At 50.1% G+C, this 14,751-nt stretch overlaps 1 protein-coding gene across 6 annotated transcripts in view; it reads right to left on the minus strand.

Moving 5' to 3' along the window:
* Window positions 1–14,751, minus strand: part of LOC147425857 (arginine-specific demethylase JMJ20-like) — a 91,977-nt gene that overhangs the window by 16,121 nt on the left and 61,105 nt on the right. For 4 of the 6 annotated variants that reach the window (XM_086498480.1, XM_086498477.1, XM_086498481.1 and 1 more), the window contains 4 exons: window positions 10,278–10,395; window positions 10,029–10,179; window positions 9,870–9,926; window positions 9,676–9,787 (listed from right to left, as the gene is read on the minus strand). In XM_086498480.1, coding sequence (XP_086354606.1) covers window positions 9,676–9,787; window positions 9,870–9,926; window positions 10,029–10,179; window positions 10,278–10,395 — 438 coding nt within the window. The remainder of the gene's footprint in view (window positions 1–9,675; window positions 9,788–9,869; window positions 9,927–10,028; window positions 10,180–10,277; window positions 10,396–14,751) is intronic. The other 2 variants (XM_086498478.1, XM_086498479.1) reach the window with 2 other exon arrangements.

Here is a 14,751-nt window from a genome sequence, read left to right on the forward strand (position 1 = left end):
GGATGGACCGGGGACGGCCGGGGCCGGACCGGGGTCGGACGGGGACGGCAGGGGTCGGCCGGGGTCGGATTCAAAAAAGTGGCCGTTTTTTACCGTTTGCAACGGCTCTGTGCAGCCCCAACTGCCATATTTTTTAAGCCTTGGCCCTTGGGAGGCTATAAAAGGCTCCCTTGGGCCTCTGCTCAATGCTCATTCCATTTCCCTCAAGCTCAAGGCTCAAGCTCATTCCATTTCCCTCAAGCTCAAGGCTCAAGTTTGAACTTTGAAGCTCTCCTCTCCCTCTTCTACCCACTTTGAAGCTCTCCTTTACTCTCTCTCCACACAAGCTCTCCTCTAACCCTTCTAACTTCTAAGCTCTACTCTCTCGAGTCTCTCCACCATCATGTCATCTCAAGCCAACTCCACTTCTCAAGCCGCTTCTTCTCGAAGGAGGCCCGCCGTGCAAACGTGGTCGTGGTGGGATGAAGTCTACTTTAGCTCGCGTGGCAAAGGTGGCGGTGCAAGACCATGGACGTGCAAGCTATGTCCATACAAGAGATCGGGTGGTTCAAACAAAGTGCGAGCCCATCTTCTTCATGAACCCGGTCACGAGGTGAAGTTTGGCCTCATGTAGCTCCCAAGAAGAGGTTGGATCTTCTTGAGAAACTCACTGTGTATGAGGTTGCGGAAGCGGCCAAGAGGGGCTGTTTTGTTGCCGTTGATCCCTCCGCCACGGCGACACCGCGAGAGCAAAGGGAAGCCAACCTTGACGACATCTCTCGAACCTTCAAGAGCCATGGATCTACACCGTCCTCTTCCCTTCCGCATCGCCAAACCACTCTCAACGAAAATTGGAATCCTAAATTGAAGGAAGAGGTAGATAGGTCGGTTGCCCGATTCTTCTTCCACGACCACATTGCCTTCCATGCTTCGCGGTGAGTTTCCCTTGGCATATGCACATTGCAATCTTCCATTTTGTATTCATAATGGGTTATAATTTCTCGACTCTCCATACTAACGCAACATGCTCTATTTTGTGTGGATAGGTCTCCATACTTTCGATCCATGGTTACGAAAATAGGGGAATATGGCTCCTCTTATGTGCCACCTTCATCGGAGAGGCTTCGCACCACCCTCCTTGACAAAGAGAAGCTTGCCATGGAGCAAGCGGCCCAAGCAACAAAGGATTTGTGGGAGACCAATGGCGTCTCTCTTCTTGTAGATGGATGGAGCGACACCCGCAAGCGGTCCATCCACGGGGTGGTAGCCTACTCTCGGGGGGAGATGTACTTTGTGGAGTCACATGATGCATCCGATAGTGGCAAGGCCGCCGAGATGCTTGCTGCGGAGTGGACAAGCACCATAGAGATCACCGGCCCGGAGAATGTCCTTTGTATGGTTGCAGATGGAGAGGCGTCAAATAGGGCAGCCGGAGCTATCATTGAGGGCATGTATCCCAGCATCCATGTCACATTTTGCATGGCGCATTGCCTCAATAACCTCCTCAAGGACATAGGGAACTTGTCATGGATTTCACTCACCATTGGTGACGCCTCTCGAATTGTCTCCTTTGTGCTCAACCATCAAAAAGTGCGCCATGAATTCTCAAAGAGGAGCCACTTGTCTTTGCTCAAATATTCAGAGACAAGATTTGCATTCAATTGGCTTATGCTAGGCCGCTTGTCTACATGTGGCGGAGCCTTAAGGGGCCTCTTTCTCAGTGATGAGTTCCAGGCCATGCCGGAGTCTACATCAGCAGTAGGATTGAAATGCCGAGAATGGGCCGACGACGCCGCTTGGTGGGAGGAGGTGAAGACTCTTGACGCCATGGTCAAGCCTATTCTACACCTACTTCGAGTGGTGGATGGCTTGCAGCCATGCATTGGCAAAGTCTACGAAGCCATGGATCGGATGATAGAGGCACTTGAGAAGCTTGTGCCCGACCCTGTTCAGTATGCGGAGATTCATGGCTTGTGTGAGTCGAGGTGGAATGGATACTACTCTCCACTTCATGCGGCAACTTATGTGCTTGACCCTGAGTTTCAAGGAAGGCGTCAAGAGACCGACAAGGAGGTGAGCAAAGGATGGCAGCTTGCATTGGAGCGCCTTGAGCCTAGTAGTGACATTAGGCGCAAGATTAGAGACGAGCTACTCAACTACAGGCAAAAGAAGGGCTCCTATGGATGTGTAGATGCACAGCTTGATCGCAACAAGATTGGCTCGGTTTTGTGGTGGGAGGACTATGGAGGAGATGGCCCACATTTGCAGCGCTTGGCTGTTCGTGTCCTTAGCCAAGCATGTACCACTAGTTGCTTGGAGCAACTATGGAGTGTGTACAGCCACATTGCCTCTAAGAAGAGGAATCGCCTTGGCGTTCAGAGGGCCAATGATTTGGTGTTTGTGAGCGCTAACTTGCGCATGCTTGCCAAGAGCGTCACACACAAGGCAGATCCTTTCACTGAGTGGGAGATGGCACAAGAGAATCCATCTATGGCCGATACTCTTTTGGAGGAGCTAGAGGAGGATTTCGAGCCTCAATGCGAGCCTCCCGAGCCGGAGCCCTCATACGTTGCTGACGACCTCGACTACGACGACGATGTGGAGATTCAACAGGCGAGCACTTCTTGAGTTTGATGATCATTGATCACTCGACTCTCGAGTCTAGACTCTTGAGTCTACGACTCTACATACTACATAGCCCTTTGTACTTTTTGTTATCCTTGAGGCCTCAGGCTTGTCGTAAGTCCTTTAGGCTTTTTGACTCTTGAGCCCTTGTGGCATGCACTTCTCATTTTGTATCCATCGATCATCGATATTTTATTAGCACATTTCAGCCTATATGACTCGTGTTCTTTGGTCTATTTAGTGTAAATTTATGGTCAAAGTGATGCTCTATGTGTGTGGCATGTGTAGGTCAAAAAATGCCAAAAAAACTCTCTTTTTTTTTTTGCCGTTCCGACCCCCGTCCCCGTTTCCTGACTTTTGCCGTCCCGACCCCGTTCCCGACCCCGACCCGCCGTCCCATGTAACTATGCTAGAGACACCTCGCACGGCAGCCTCTGTTGCTGCCAAGGCGGCCGGCATCCCCACAGTACGTGTTCTGGTTCAGGACACCCACACTCTCCCTAAGGTCATCCTACTACCTCAGATGAGTGGAGGTTGGTTCCGTCAGAGCGTGGAGTATTCAGGCCTCCCGAATCGATGCTTTATTTGTCGTCACATGGGCCATCTTGCGAAGGCCTGTCCACGGAGGAGACCCCGACCTACACCGCAGACTCAGCCAGCCCCAGCCTTCACGGGCTGGCAGCAGCAGTAGACGAAGTCACAGGGTACGCAAGCAGAGCCACCCTCCGAGACTAGGGCTCAAGTGGAAGAGGGCTAGCAACAGGTTCGTGGAGACGTCGACAGGGGCCACCACGCGAGCCTGGCACTCAGAGTGGTCTCCAGGCTCCAGTCCAGCAACAGTGGGTTCCAACAGGGAACCGTTTCGACCCTCTTCAGCAGGACGAGGCTCTGCTCCACCCTCCACCTCAGCCTCACCTCCCACAGCCCCTCCTCCCCTTGAGTTCCCCCCCCCCCCCCCCCCCCCCCCGCCCTCCTCCCCCCTCCCCCCCCCCCCCCCCCCCCCCCCCCCCCCCCCCCCCCCCCCCCCTCCTCTTTCTCCCACGAGCCCCCTTGCTTCCACATCTCCTCCCGCCCCTTCCCCGCAACCGTCCCAAGAGGCAGGACCATCCTCGGCTGCTAGGAGATCTCTTGGTGGCACTTTTGCCACGAGTCACTTGGCGAGAGAGGGACAACCTTTCTTGCAAACCCCCCTTCTGGTGCAGACGGACCTCTTTGCAGCAGTTCCTCTTGAAATGACGAGCTTCGACATTCGTCGTCGTTGGGATTTCTTTGCCTATGACTTTACACGGTTTCTCGGCGACCCCTCACCAGACTTTGAGGCAGCTTGCTTCAGAGTTCATATACTGCTCCTTGCAGCTAGAGGGTTAGAGGCCCTGAACTCAACGGTTGGCTTCTCTTTTCCCCTATGCGGCAAGGACAAGCCTGAGTGGACTTTAGACTCGGTGTTGGAGTGGCTTTAGGCACATGCCATCGAGTTCTCTCATCACATGGGAGACCTAGGGGTTACAGACTTGGTTCAGACTCTGTGGCTGTTGGCCAAGTTTTCGGTGACACCTCCAGACTCAACAGGATGTAGACACATTGTGGTTCACTTCTTTGCTAACACGCAGAGCCCGCCATGCTATGTACACATAAATGAGGACTCTTGGACAGAGGAGGTTGCCTTGCGCACGGCTCGTTCTTCTTGGGCTTGGGCTAGACACTCTTTGCACTCACGCCTATCTTGGGGACGCTCGGATGCAGATTACTCCCCACCCAAGCCTGCCTCGAAGATAGCACGGTTAGCTACTGTTGTAGCATCAATTCTCTCTCTCTCTCCCCATGAGGATCGTCTCATGGAACGTGCAGGGATTAGGTGGGCCCCAGTTTCAGCACCAGAGGGGCTAACTGCGTCAGGAGCTTCAACGATGCCTTGTGGGAGGAGAGATTGACCTTCTTATGCTCCAGGAGCATCATCGGTGTGAGAGCCGCATTAGACACTGTGGTCAGCTTTTGCGTGGGCTGTATGAGACATTTTGGCCACCTGCATTTGGACTTGGTGGCATCCAGGGAGGTGTGTGTATAACTATTGCGGATATTGGTAACAAGCCATTGTTGATAGAGGGATTATTGTGCCTGGCAGGGCTCAGTGGATCACTATGCACGTTCAGGGTTGCCTCTTGGGCTTCCTGAACATCTATGCGCCCAATGTGGCGCGTGCACGTGCAGAGTTTTGGTCTCACATTATAGAGTCTATGCCGCACGCAGAGCAATGGTGCATTGGGGATGACTTCAACATGTTGGAGGACCCCTCTGACAAGATTGGAGGTAGCCATACTACTGGGCATGGAGTTGAGTTGGCAGCTTGGGAGAGGTTATGTATGACTCTGCGAGTTTCAGATGTGTGGCAGCATTCTAGCTTTGTGAGGCCCCCTCGACAGCCTGGCCTTCTCTCGTTTGGACCGCAGAGTGAGAGGAGTGAATCTATCTCGGAAAGATCACTTCTACACTAGTGACCACTTTTGTGACTTAGGTGGGACAGTTTGCATTCTGGCTGGCACTTCTTTTTCGGACCATGCACTAGTGATCCTCACAGTGACAGATAGATAGAGGAGGAGGAGACGATGCTTTGCATCCCTGAGAGGGTCTTGCTGGACTCTGCTCTCAGAGAGCGAGTGGTGGCTCTTTGGACAGAGGACTTAGACATGCAAAACTCTCCTGCTGACAGAGTGCCGACTTGCTCAGCTTATTTGGCTATTTCTTCAGGAATCTACGACACGCCTGGCCGCAACGAGAGAGGAGGAGCAGTGTCTCCGACGTGGCGTGGCTTCCTTGCAGAGGATGCAGGAGCAGCATCCAGACAGTCCCTAGTTGGAGGAGCAGTTGCAGCAGGATCGCCAGGAGCTCGCAAGCACAGAGCAGAGGCGCCATGAGTTTGCTTTCCATCGACAGGCATCTCAGTGGACCCAGGTGGGTGACAGAGTGAAAGGGGCTTTCTTTGAGACAATGGGACCCCGACATGCGCATGCCAGGGTCAGCCAGTTGAGGAGGCCTGACGGGTCAGTTGCTTCAGAGCAAGAGGACATGCGTGCAGTTGCTACTGACTTTTACCGTAACCTGTTGTCAACAGAGCCTCAGTCAGGGCATCAGGATGCATGCAGAGAGCAGGTTTGGGCACAGATGCCTTGTCTTGTGACTGAGGAGATGTGCCAGAGGCTTGAGCTGCCTCTTCAGCTAGAGGAGCTCCTCGCGGCCCTCGGAGCACTTCCCCGTGGTAGTTGTCCAGGTGAGGATGGTTTGACTCCCAGCTTTTTCTTAGAGTACTGGGACTTGCTTGGCTCAGATCTCTGCAGTGTTTTTCACTACATCCTACACACACACACAGGAGAGATGCCTGACAACATGAGTGAGGGCCTGATTTACCTCATTCCCAAGGAGGGTGGCTCCTTGGCTGAGATTCGACAGTGGCGGCCAATCACCGTCCTCAACTTAGCCTACAAAAGTCTTGCCAAGGCTCTGAGTTGAGGATTCAGCCACTTCTAGAGAGCATTACACATGGGACACAGACAGGTTTTGTCAAGGAGCGTAGTATCATTGACAACATCTTTACTTTTGGGGAGGCATGTGCCCTCGCGTGCCTCTGTGGTGAGGATCTGGTGATACTTCTTCTCGATTTTGAGAAGGCCTACAATAGAGTTGACTGGGACTTTTTGGACGGCACTCTACGCAGGATGGGCTTTTCAGATGCCTGGATCATAGGTGTGTCAGCTCTTTACAGATGGGCACACAGTCAGGTACTTTTGGCAGGTGGTAGAGGTGATCGTTTCATGCTCACACATTCGGTCAAACAGGGCTACCCTCTTGCCCCCTTCCTCTTTCTGTTCTATGCTGAGACGATGAGCAGATTTTTGGTTTCGCATCAGATTAGGGCACCCTATTCAGGCTGACGAGCTACTGGATGCTGAGTTTGCAGACGGCTCAGCTTTGTACTTGGAGGGCCAAGAGGTCAACCTTCACAAGTGTGAGCAGGCTCTAGAGAGTTTTTGTTGTGCATCAGGCGCACCTGATCAACTCGAGAAAGAAAGTGGCTTTCTCGGTTGGAAGTGCTCCTACGCCTGATTGGCTGCCAGGCGAGGGTTTCAGATGGATCCCCCAAGGACTGCAGTTCCATACTTAGGGCTATCACGTTGGCTTGGACTCGTCTCCTCAGGCAGCAAATTGCTCCCCTCCTCTTGTCCATCAGGAGGAAGTTGTTACACTGGAGCTCCACACGAATTTCTTTGGCAGGCAGAGTTGTAGTGGCCAATCAGGTGTTGTTGGCTACTATGTGATACATCCGATCTTGTTGGATCTTTTCGAGTTCCTGCATCAACCAGGTAGAGAGGCTGATCAGGAATTTCCTTTGGTCAGGGCGCGGCACTCAAATAGCGTAGGCCAAAGTGGCCTGGCACGTCATCACTCTACCTTGTTCTCAGGGGGGGTTGGGGATCATAGACCCAGAACAGTAGAGCAAAGCCCTTCTTGGGAAGTTTTTTGTCAAAGGATTGCTTCCAAGGGAGGAGCCCTGGAAGGAGTTTTTGCTTCAGTGGCTTAGTGCTAGAGTGCCTCAGGCTGGAGGCCCTTGGAGACCTTCGGCCAGATGGATTTTCACAGAGATGCGCAGGGTTGGCCTGAGCAGGAGATTGGAGGACCGTTTTGTTGTGAGTCTGCTCCGCTCATGGGAGGAGCTGCGGAGAGGCCTGGAGCAGCATCAGCCTACTTGCTTGGAGAAGCACTTGAGATAGCCCCTTGTTTGGAACCCCATGGTTAGCACTCACAGAGGCCACTTGGTTGGTAGTAGGCCTCATGTTTCTTGGGGTCCCATGGCAGAGTCCAACACGCACTTTAGGTGACTGGCTACAGTTCTCACGCTTGTTAGAGGAGCTTCAGAGCATCCAGCTACAGGGCATGAGAGGGCTGCAGAGCATGTGTCAAGACATCACAGAGGAAGTACCAACTAAATGGCTCACACCTCTCGAGTCAGGCGCACCCAGATGGATGGGGGCCTTCACGCAACTAGAGGTCCTCATCGCGGCTTGCTCAGAGACTGTACCCTCCCTGTTTTTCGAGCTACATGGTGAGGGTCTTTTACACCGAGTTTCAATAGAGGCCCCACAGGTGGCAGAGTGCTGTTTTCGAAGGATCCGAGTTGTGGGCATATGTGAGAGGACTTGTGTCGTAGATCCTGACCCATCACCTCTTGAGACTGGCCACTGGAGGTTGTTGGCTTGGGAGAGTTGTCCACTAGCACGAGTTCAGTGGGATCCTGGAGAGTGGTTTTGGAGGGACCCTTTCGACTCAGCCAACCATCCAGTTGTCCCTTTCTTTCAGTACACTGTTCGACTGGGACAGCACATACTAGCAGCACGGAGAGAGGCTCGTCTTGCTGCAGCACCTCATTGGCAGGAGGAGGGTCTCACAGCTGAGTTCTTGTCAGCTTTTTGGGCGAGGTTGGGGGACGCCAAACAGCCGCGGCGAGTCACTTTGTTCCAGTGGCTCGTTGCACATAGAGCTACAGCAGTGGGGAGCTGGCTTGTACATAGTGGTCTCTCGGCAGCATGCGTAGCTTGTGACCATCCTATGGTGAGTCAGCGTCATTGTCTTTGGGACTATCCTATGGCACAGCAAGTTTGGCTTCGTGTCCTTTGGCTGATGCCAGCTCTTTCCACAGCACGGCAGTGTACTTGGGGCGCAGCTGCTTGGTCCACTCTCACGGGCCCGGCACTACAGTTTGAGCTATCCTCCACCAGCAGGATGATAGTGATGCAAGGGGGTCGACCTACACTCCAGCCTCCTACAGAGCTTACTCCACAGGAGTGGTGCAGTGAGAGAGGAGTGTTGGGAGCTCATCTGCGGCCTGACACTATGGTTCATCTGGCGGGCCCGCTACTTCAGCATCTTTGAGGCTCACCCTGTACCACCAGCAGAGACGGTTCGAGATCTCTGGCTAGAGCTGATCCATACTCTCAGGGGACAGTTCAAGCGACTCCAGGGCAGCTCCGACCGCATGCGGGAGTGTAGAGAGGCTTTCCTTCGACTCTGGCACCCTGGGCCTTTCTTCACCATGGTCAAGGGTGTGCTCAGATGGCACTACCGTCCACCTGTGTGGCTCTTCCCTCCTCCCATCTCCTGATTTAGCCTCATTGTACATACGCTGTTTTTTCATTGGGAGAGTCTCCCCTTATGATTGTTGTAGCCCTCTCTAGTAGAGGTGGTTGTAGCCCTATGGGCAGTTTCATTAACTAATAGAAGGATCTTTTTTCTCGGAAAAAAAAAAGATATGGATGCAGAGGTAGAGCTAGAATGGTTACATCAAAACCTGGCACCACCAAAAATATCAATCCTCCCGTAATGTGCAGGTTCAGGAGACCCTGTACCCACAACCTAGAACTTGACTCTCATTGTGAAATGTTTTTGTGTTCACATCTCAGGAAGTGCATCCTCAAGCTTTATTACATCAGTAATTACATTGCAGAAAATGTCATACTGCTGGAATATAGCATCTGCATCCAGACATCTAGATGAAGTTGACTTATCGAAAGAAGAACTGACATCAAAATTCCCATCTGTCCATTCAACGTGAATGTGCACCCCCCCCTGGCACCTCTCACCAAGCAACTCCAAGTCAGCCACTGCCTTTCAAACTCCTCAAGCAGAACCAGCTCTCTGTGAATAAGTCCATTTTTTAAGGGCGTCCATACTTCAAGATTCAGTGCTTCCTTAGAGATAAAGGCAGCAACAAATGTATGTGGAAGAAAACTGCTGCCGACTCACTTGATACAAGCATGAAGTTAGAGACTAGCGTGTACCAGTCCGCTGCTGCCAACCTCCCTTCAGACTAGTATGCACTATGAAATTAGCTTGACTCTGGGTGCTTCAACAAAAGACACTTGTAATCATTTTTTTGCCATCAGATAGCAGTGCAAGTTTTAATAGAAAGCACAAGTTAATTTTTCTCAAAGGAAAATGTGAAATACAGTAGACATTTGTGAGTTGTATGAAGTTCTGGAAATGCAGAAAGCACTGGGAATATAAAATTCAAGGATCAAAAACCTGAGTTTTCTGCAAGGTTTCTCTGGCATAGTTCCTCGAAGTCGTCAGCAATCAGTCTTATATCCTCAATCGATGCCCTTGTTTCTTTATAATCGGTCAAAATTAACTCCCACTGTATGAAAAAGACCAAGAATTGACATATAATATTCAGATAGTGGACTAAATCACGTAGCAGTATAAAAATTTCCACACACCACCCAATGCAGGTTGTAGCCATTAATCCAGTTGTGATTGATTGAGATGGTGTCTTCCTTTGAAAAACAGGGAGAGAAGTCTTACACTCAGATTTCTGAAGGTCAAACTAATAACCACGACGGAAACTCATATTCCAAGAACAAAAACTCAAATCTTACAAGGTTTGTCACTTGATGATACCACTTGCTCGGAACAAAAAGAATCTGCCCTTTCTCTTGTGTGCATTCTAGCCAACCTGCTTTATGAAAATTGGGAAATTCTTCGACTGATATGTCACCATAGATGTTATAAACTGAAGATCTCATGTGCCTGTAGCACACCACAATCCCAATTATGTTGAGAACGAGTCGTAGCCACGGACTTGACAGTGAGATCACAAGTTCATACAAAAATATTAGTTTGCCTACCTGTCAAAAATAAGGTGAGTCTCTGAGGGCGGCAACAGATGCCAAAGCTTCTTCCCACATATGTTGCTCGACCAGCTGTATGACCTCAATACATCTGCATGTAAAGGAGTCCAAGTTCCTGCAGCTTATATAGGACCCTCAACACAAGTGTGATAGATAACTAGAGGAGATAACTAATAGAAACCCACGTAGAAACAAGGATATGCAAGAGTAAGGCCAAAAACTTGAAGGATCCAGAAACAATTTATGCAGGAATCCCTCGTTGGGCACATTGGATACTTGTGACTCAAGCTTTTCATAGCAGTTGAAGATTAAACTTAAATGAAACTCTTGGAACTCCGTTCATGTAATGAAAAGCACTTAAGCTGCACATTTTCATCAGCCATCCCCTTGAGAGCCAAGAAGCCATCGGAACCATCTTTTTGTGAATTGTAACTAGTATAATTTTCTTCCGTGCAGGCAATGTGTTCTAGAGTCAACATCTTATAATCAAAAGGCTGCAATACTTCACTAATCAGATGTAGTAAGATAAGCGAGATTTTGAATCATTGATAAAAACTCCTGATAATATAACAGAGAGACAAAGGGATGCTTATATGAACACAACAAAGTGGTTAAGAAAGATATAGAAGCAACAAAGCAGTGAGGACTCAGCATATTTCAAAGTCGACCCTATGCACAACATATGGTGATCCATCGGCCTCTTGAAATCTTATGACCACATAGTGAAAGCCTTGTGCTTTCTACTTACAGCCCTCTTCTTCAGCGCTCTTGTGAGATATTATCACATCCACCTATGATCTTCACTCCACAAATCTTGATTCTCTCCTTGTCGGTAACACACTCCGAACAAGCATGTTTTTACCATGTAAAGATGAAATGTTACAGGCTTGGACACGTCACACTCCAGGCGAGAAATCAATAGCGACACACGAACAGAAACTTCAAAATCACTGAACTTTAATAGAAAATGAAATGAAATGTTATATTAAACGTCTTCAAAAGGCCAAAATGACCTATGAGACCAAACTGATACAATCTTGGTGGATCTACTACAATGTCTGGGTACAAAAATAAAATGAAGTATTGAAAAACTAAAATCTTAACTGCTAGTAAGCAGCTAGCTGGAACTGTGTAGGATATGAGTAGGGGGGGGGTGAAAGTAGTGACTGGGGGCTAATACAACACAATGTGGGTGTGCGTGTGGGAATATAATGGGTGAGAGCTGATACAAAGGCTGATACAAGATGAGCAAGATGTGCAATCCTCAAAAGAGCTGAATCATAGGAGATCCATCATCGGTCGCTGGCCGATCTCATCAATCTCCTCATGGTCAACAGTCGGACCGGGCGTCGTGCATGTCGGGCCAGAGTGATCCGAATCCTCTGATGCAGCCTCCGTCGATGCTGTGTAGTCCTCCGTAGTCGTGGACGTCTAGATCTCCCTAGCTCGGTCGCTCGATTGATCAACGTGCCTCTGGTGAGAGGAGAATGTGAGCTCAGCTGTGGTAGTTGCACCTGTGGCTGCCCAATGTCCACTCTAAAGAAGTCTGTGATTCTTCTCTGAGACTGGCTAGCCTCTCCTCTCATCAGGCTCTCTCTGTGTCTGCGCAGCTCGAGCAAAAACAGACCCAGACATCTCTGGTCCTCTCACCCCCATGACTCTAGAGAGTGGTCCAAAGCCCTCTCTAAACAGGCAGTGAAAGCGGCCTCATATCTCACAGTAAACTGGGCAGTGGCATGTGTAGTGCAACTCTGTCTCAGGCTCCATGTGACATAGGGGACATGTCCTAGCCTTTGCTGGTACTCAGCTGTATATACCAGTCTAGATCCGAAGCTGGTGTGAAGATGTGCGTATCTCGTCAATAGCACATCGTATCCCATGAGATAAGTGGGTGTCCATGTATCTCGGCCTGTCATAAAACCATCCTCAGTAAGCTGGAGAAAATGCTCTCTATAAAAAGCCATCTTCGTGCCCAACTCCTAAGCCAGCTATACCAAGTCCTCCTAGTATCTAGCTAAATCAGGTCTTGGCGGATGAGCCTGGTGATCTCGGTCAGTGTAAGAGTCAGAGAGGGTGCATCCAATGAGTACTAGAAGGGGGGCAATCTGTCCATGCTGAACCCATGTACCAGAAACGATGATGTCATCTCCCCATACCAGCATGTTGTGTCTCCCTACAAAGCTAACTGTTGAGAGGACTCAAGTGCTAGGCAGGCATATTTGTCTCTGGGGAGGTCCCACAAGCGGTGTAAAAAGGAGACTGATCCGGTAAGCCCCTCAACCACTAGTGGGGAGGCAGCTAGCTCTGCTCGAATAATGTCATGTGGTACTGAAGCCTTGGCTCTAATTAGCCGCAAGATCATAGAGACTAGAGGCTTCTCCATGTCTTCCCATCCATTAGTGCGACCCGACCTCCCGTGATGGTCCAATGAAGGCCCCCATATCTGAACTCCATAGAGCAATGCGGAAGCCACCAAAGTGACGAAAAGCCAGAGATTCGTCCGAGGCTCCTAAAACTGAATCTGTAAACACATCCTCTCCAATCCACCCAATGCTCCATGTGCTCCAGTCAGTCTAGTGTTTGCTGCTCCCCTCCGGCTGTGCGTATTCTGCCCATCTACTCAGCTGTTGCTCAAGAATGGATGCGTACAATTATGCCAATGTGTGTCCAATCATGATAGTGTGATAATTCCCAAGCTCCATAGAGTCTCCTAACTTGAAGATACATACAAAAGTAGATAAACTACAAGTATCAGGCAAACCCTCGCACATGGCACAGTTGAACATCACTCCTAGAGGCTCTGCAAGCAGATCCCTGGCATGTATAAAATGCTCAGCCACTAAGCCATCATGATCATATGCTCTCCCAGTCCTCATCCTATCAATGGCCTTCTTCCCCATCTCAGCGGTGAAAAAAGCAAGTGTGTGTGGGCATGGCTTGGGGGGGTCGGGAAGAGGCGGCTGTCCAAGAACTGTGTACAGGGAGGACGCATACTGGCTCCAGGCCTCTGTTGAAGACGGGAAGTAATGGCAGGAGGGGAGGAGTGCTCATGCAAGAGTCGCCATGCCTCACCTAAGTCCTGACTCAAGAATAGTTGATATAGATCCTGCTCTAGTCGAGCCAAAAATACCCTCTTCTTCCGCCGCACTAGGCATCGGAAGGCAATCTGTGACTGTCTATGAGTGATGTCCCCCAAAGGCACCTCCCTCTGAAGCCTGGCTCTCGCCTCGCGGCACTCCTCATCATACCAACCGTTTTGGGGCATGCTCCCAGAATGTCGTCTCTGCTCAAGCTGGGTGTGTGGGTATGCCTCTACTGCTGCATCATGGAATGTTTGTGTCCGTATAGTAGTAAGCTCCTCAAGAGGTCGCCCTGGCTCCTCAGTGCACAGGCGTCTGTAGATCCCATCTATGTAGACAAAGTCCGTCTCCCATGTAAAGGTGTAGCAAGTAGGGGCTGCTATCCGTGGTATGTGTGCTACACTAAACTGGAAAGAGATGGTCGTCGACACAAGGGCATAATCTACTGCCACACCAGCAGGTCTAGGTCCAATTGTGAGGTCCTGGATACTAGAGATAAAGCTCGGTTGTGCCATGACATAATCCAATGTGCTAGCTCCATGTCTGTGTGGAAAGCATGTAAAACCTCCCGCAGCAAGAATTCTGTGTAGGCCATTCAAAATGGCCAATCCATGTGCAGTCCCCATGTCTATCAAGTGTCGTCCATACTCAATATACTCCACATCTTGTGATATTCTAGATAGGCCCCTCTCTGCAACATCCAGCTCCCTCGGCATCTCCTCTAAATTTCCATAAAATATTGTCTGGTGATGGGCAGTCCTAGCATTGAAGTCAACCAAGATGATAATGTCACCATCCCTAGAGAACTCCCATATGTCATCATCCAAAATAGAAAAGAGGGACTGTCCTCTAGGTAGTGCATATATTGACGTACCCGGAAAAAAGTAGCAAATAGCAATGTAGTGCTATCTTCCTATCTCTACCCTCAGTCTTACCCATATGTACCTAGCTTGCTCATCCCTGCGGGCTATATGTATCAATGACTGCAACTCATCCCTGAATAAGACTGTCACTCTCCCTGACCCCGTCCTCTGTGCTCTGATCGAGTTTCTTGTCTACAAGTTGTCTCCCGTTTGTATCCACTGACATGTGGCATAGACTGCCCAAGGGCCTGATGTGTCTCAGAATAGAAGATGGTGTCCCTCCTAGTGAAATGTAGTGCTATCTTCCTATCTCTACCCTCAGTCTTACCCATATGTACCTAGCTTGCTCATCCCTGCGGACTATATGTATCAATGACTGCAACTCATCCCTGAATAAGACTGTCACTCCCCCTAAGCCCCGTCCTCTGTGCTCTGATCGAGTTTCTTGTCTACAAGTTGTCTCCCGTTTGTATCCACTGACATGTGGCATAGACTGCCCAAGGGCCTGATGTGTCTCAGAATAGAAGA

The sequence above is a fragment of the Adiantum capillus-veneris genome, chromosome 24, assembly GCF_014529385.1.
Source record: "Adiantum capillus-veneris isolate H3 chromosome 24, ASM1452938v2, whole genome shotgun sequence".
Lineage (NCBI taxonomy): Eukaryota > Viridiplantae > Streptophyta > Polypodiopsida > Polypodiales > Pteridaceae > Adiantum > Adiantum capillus-veneris.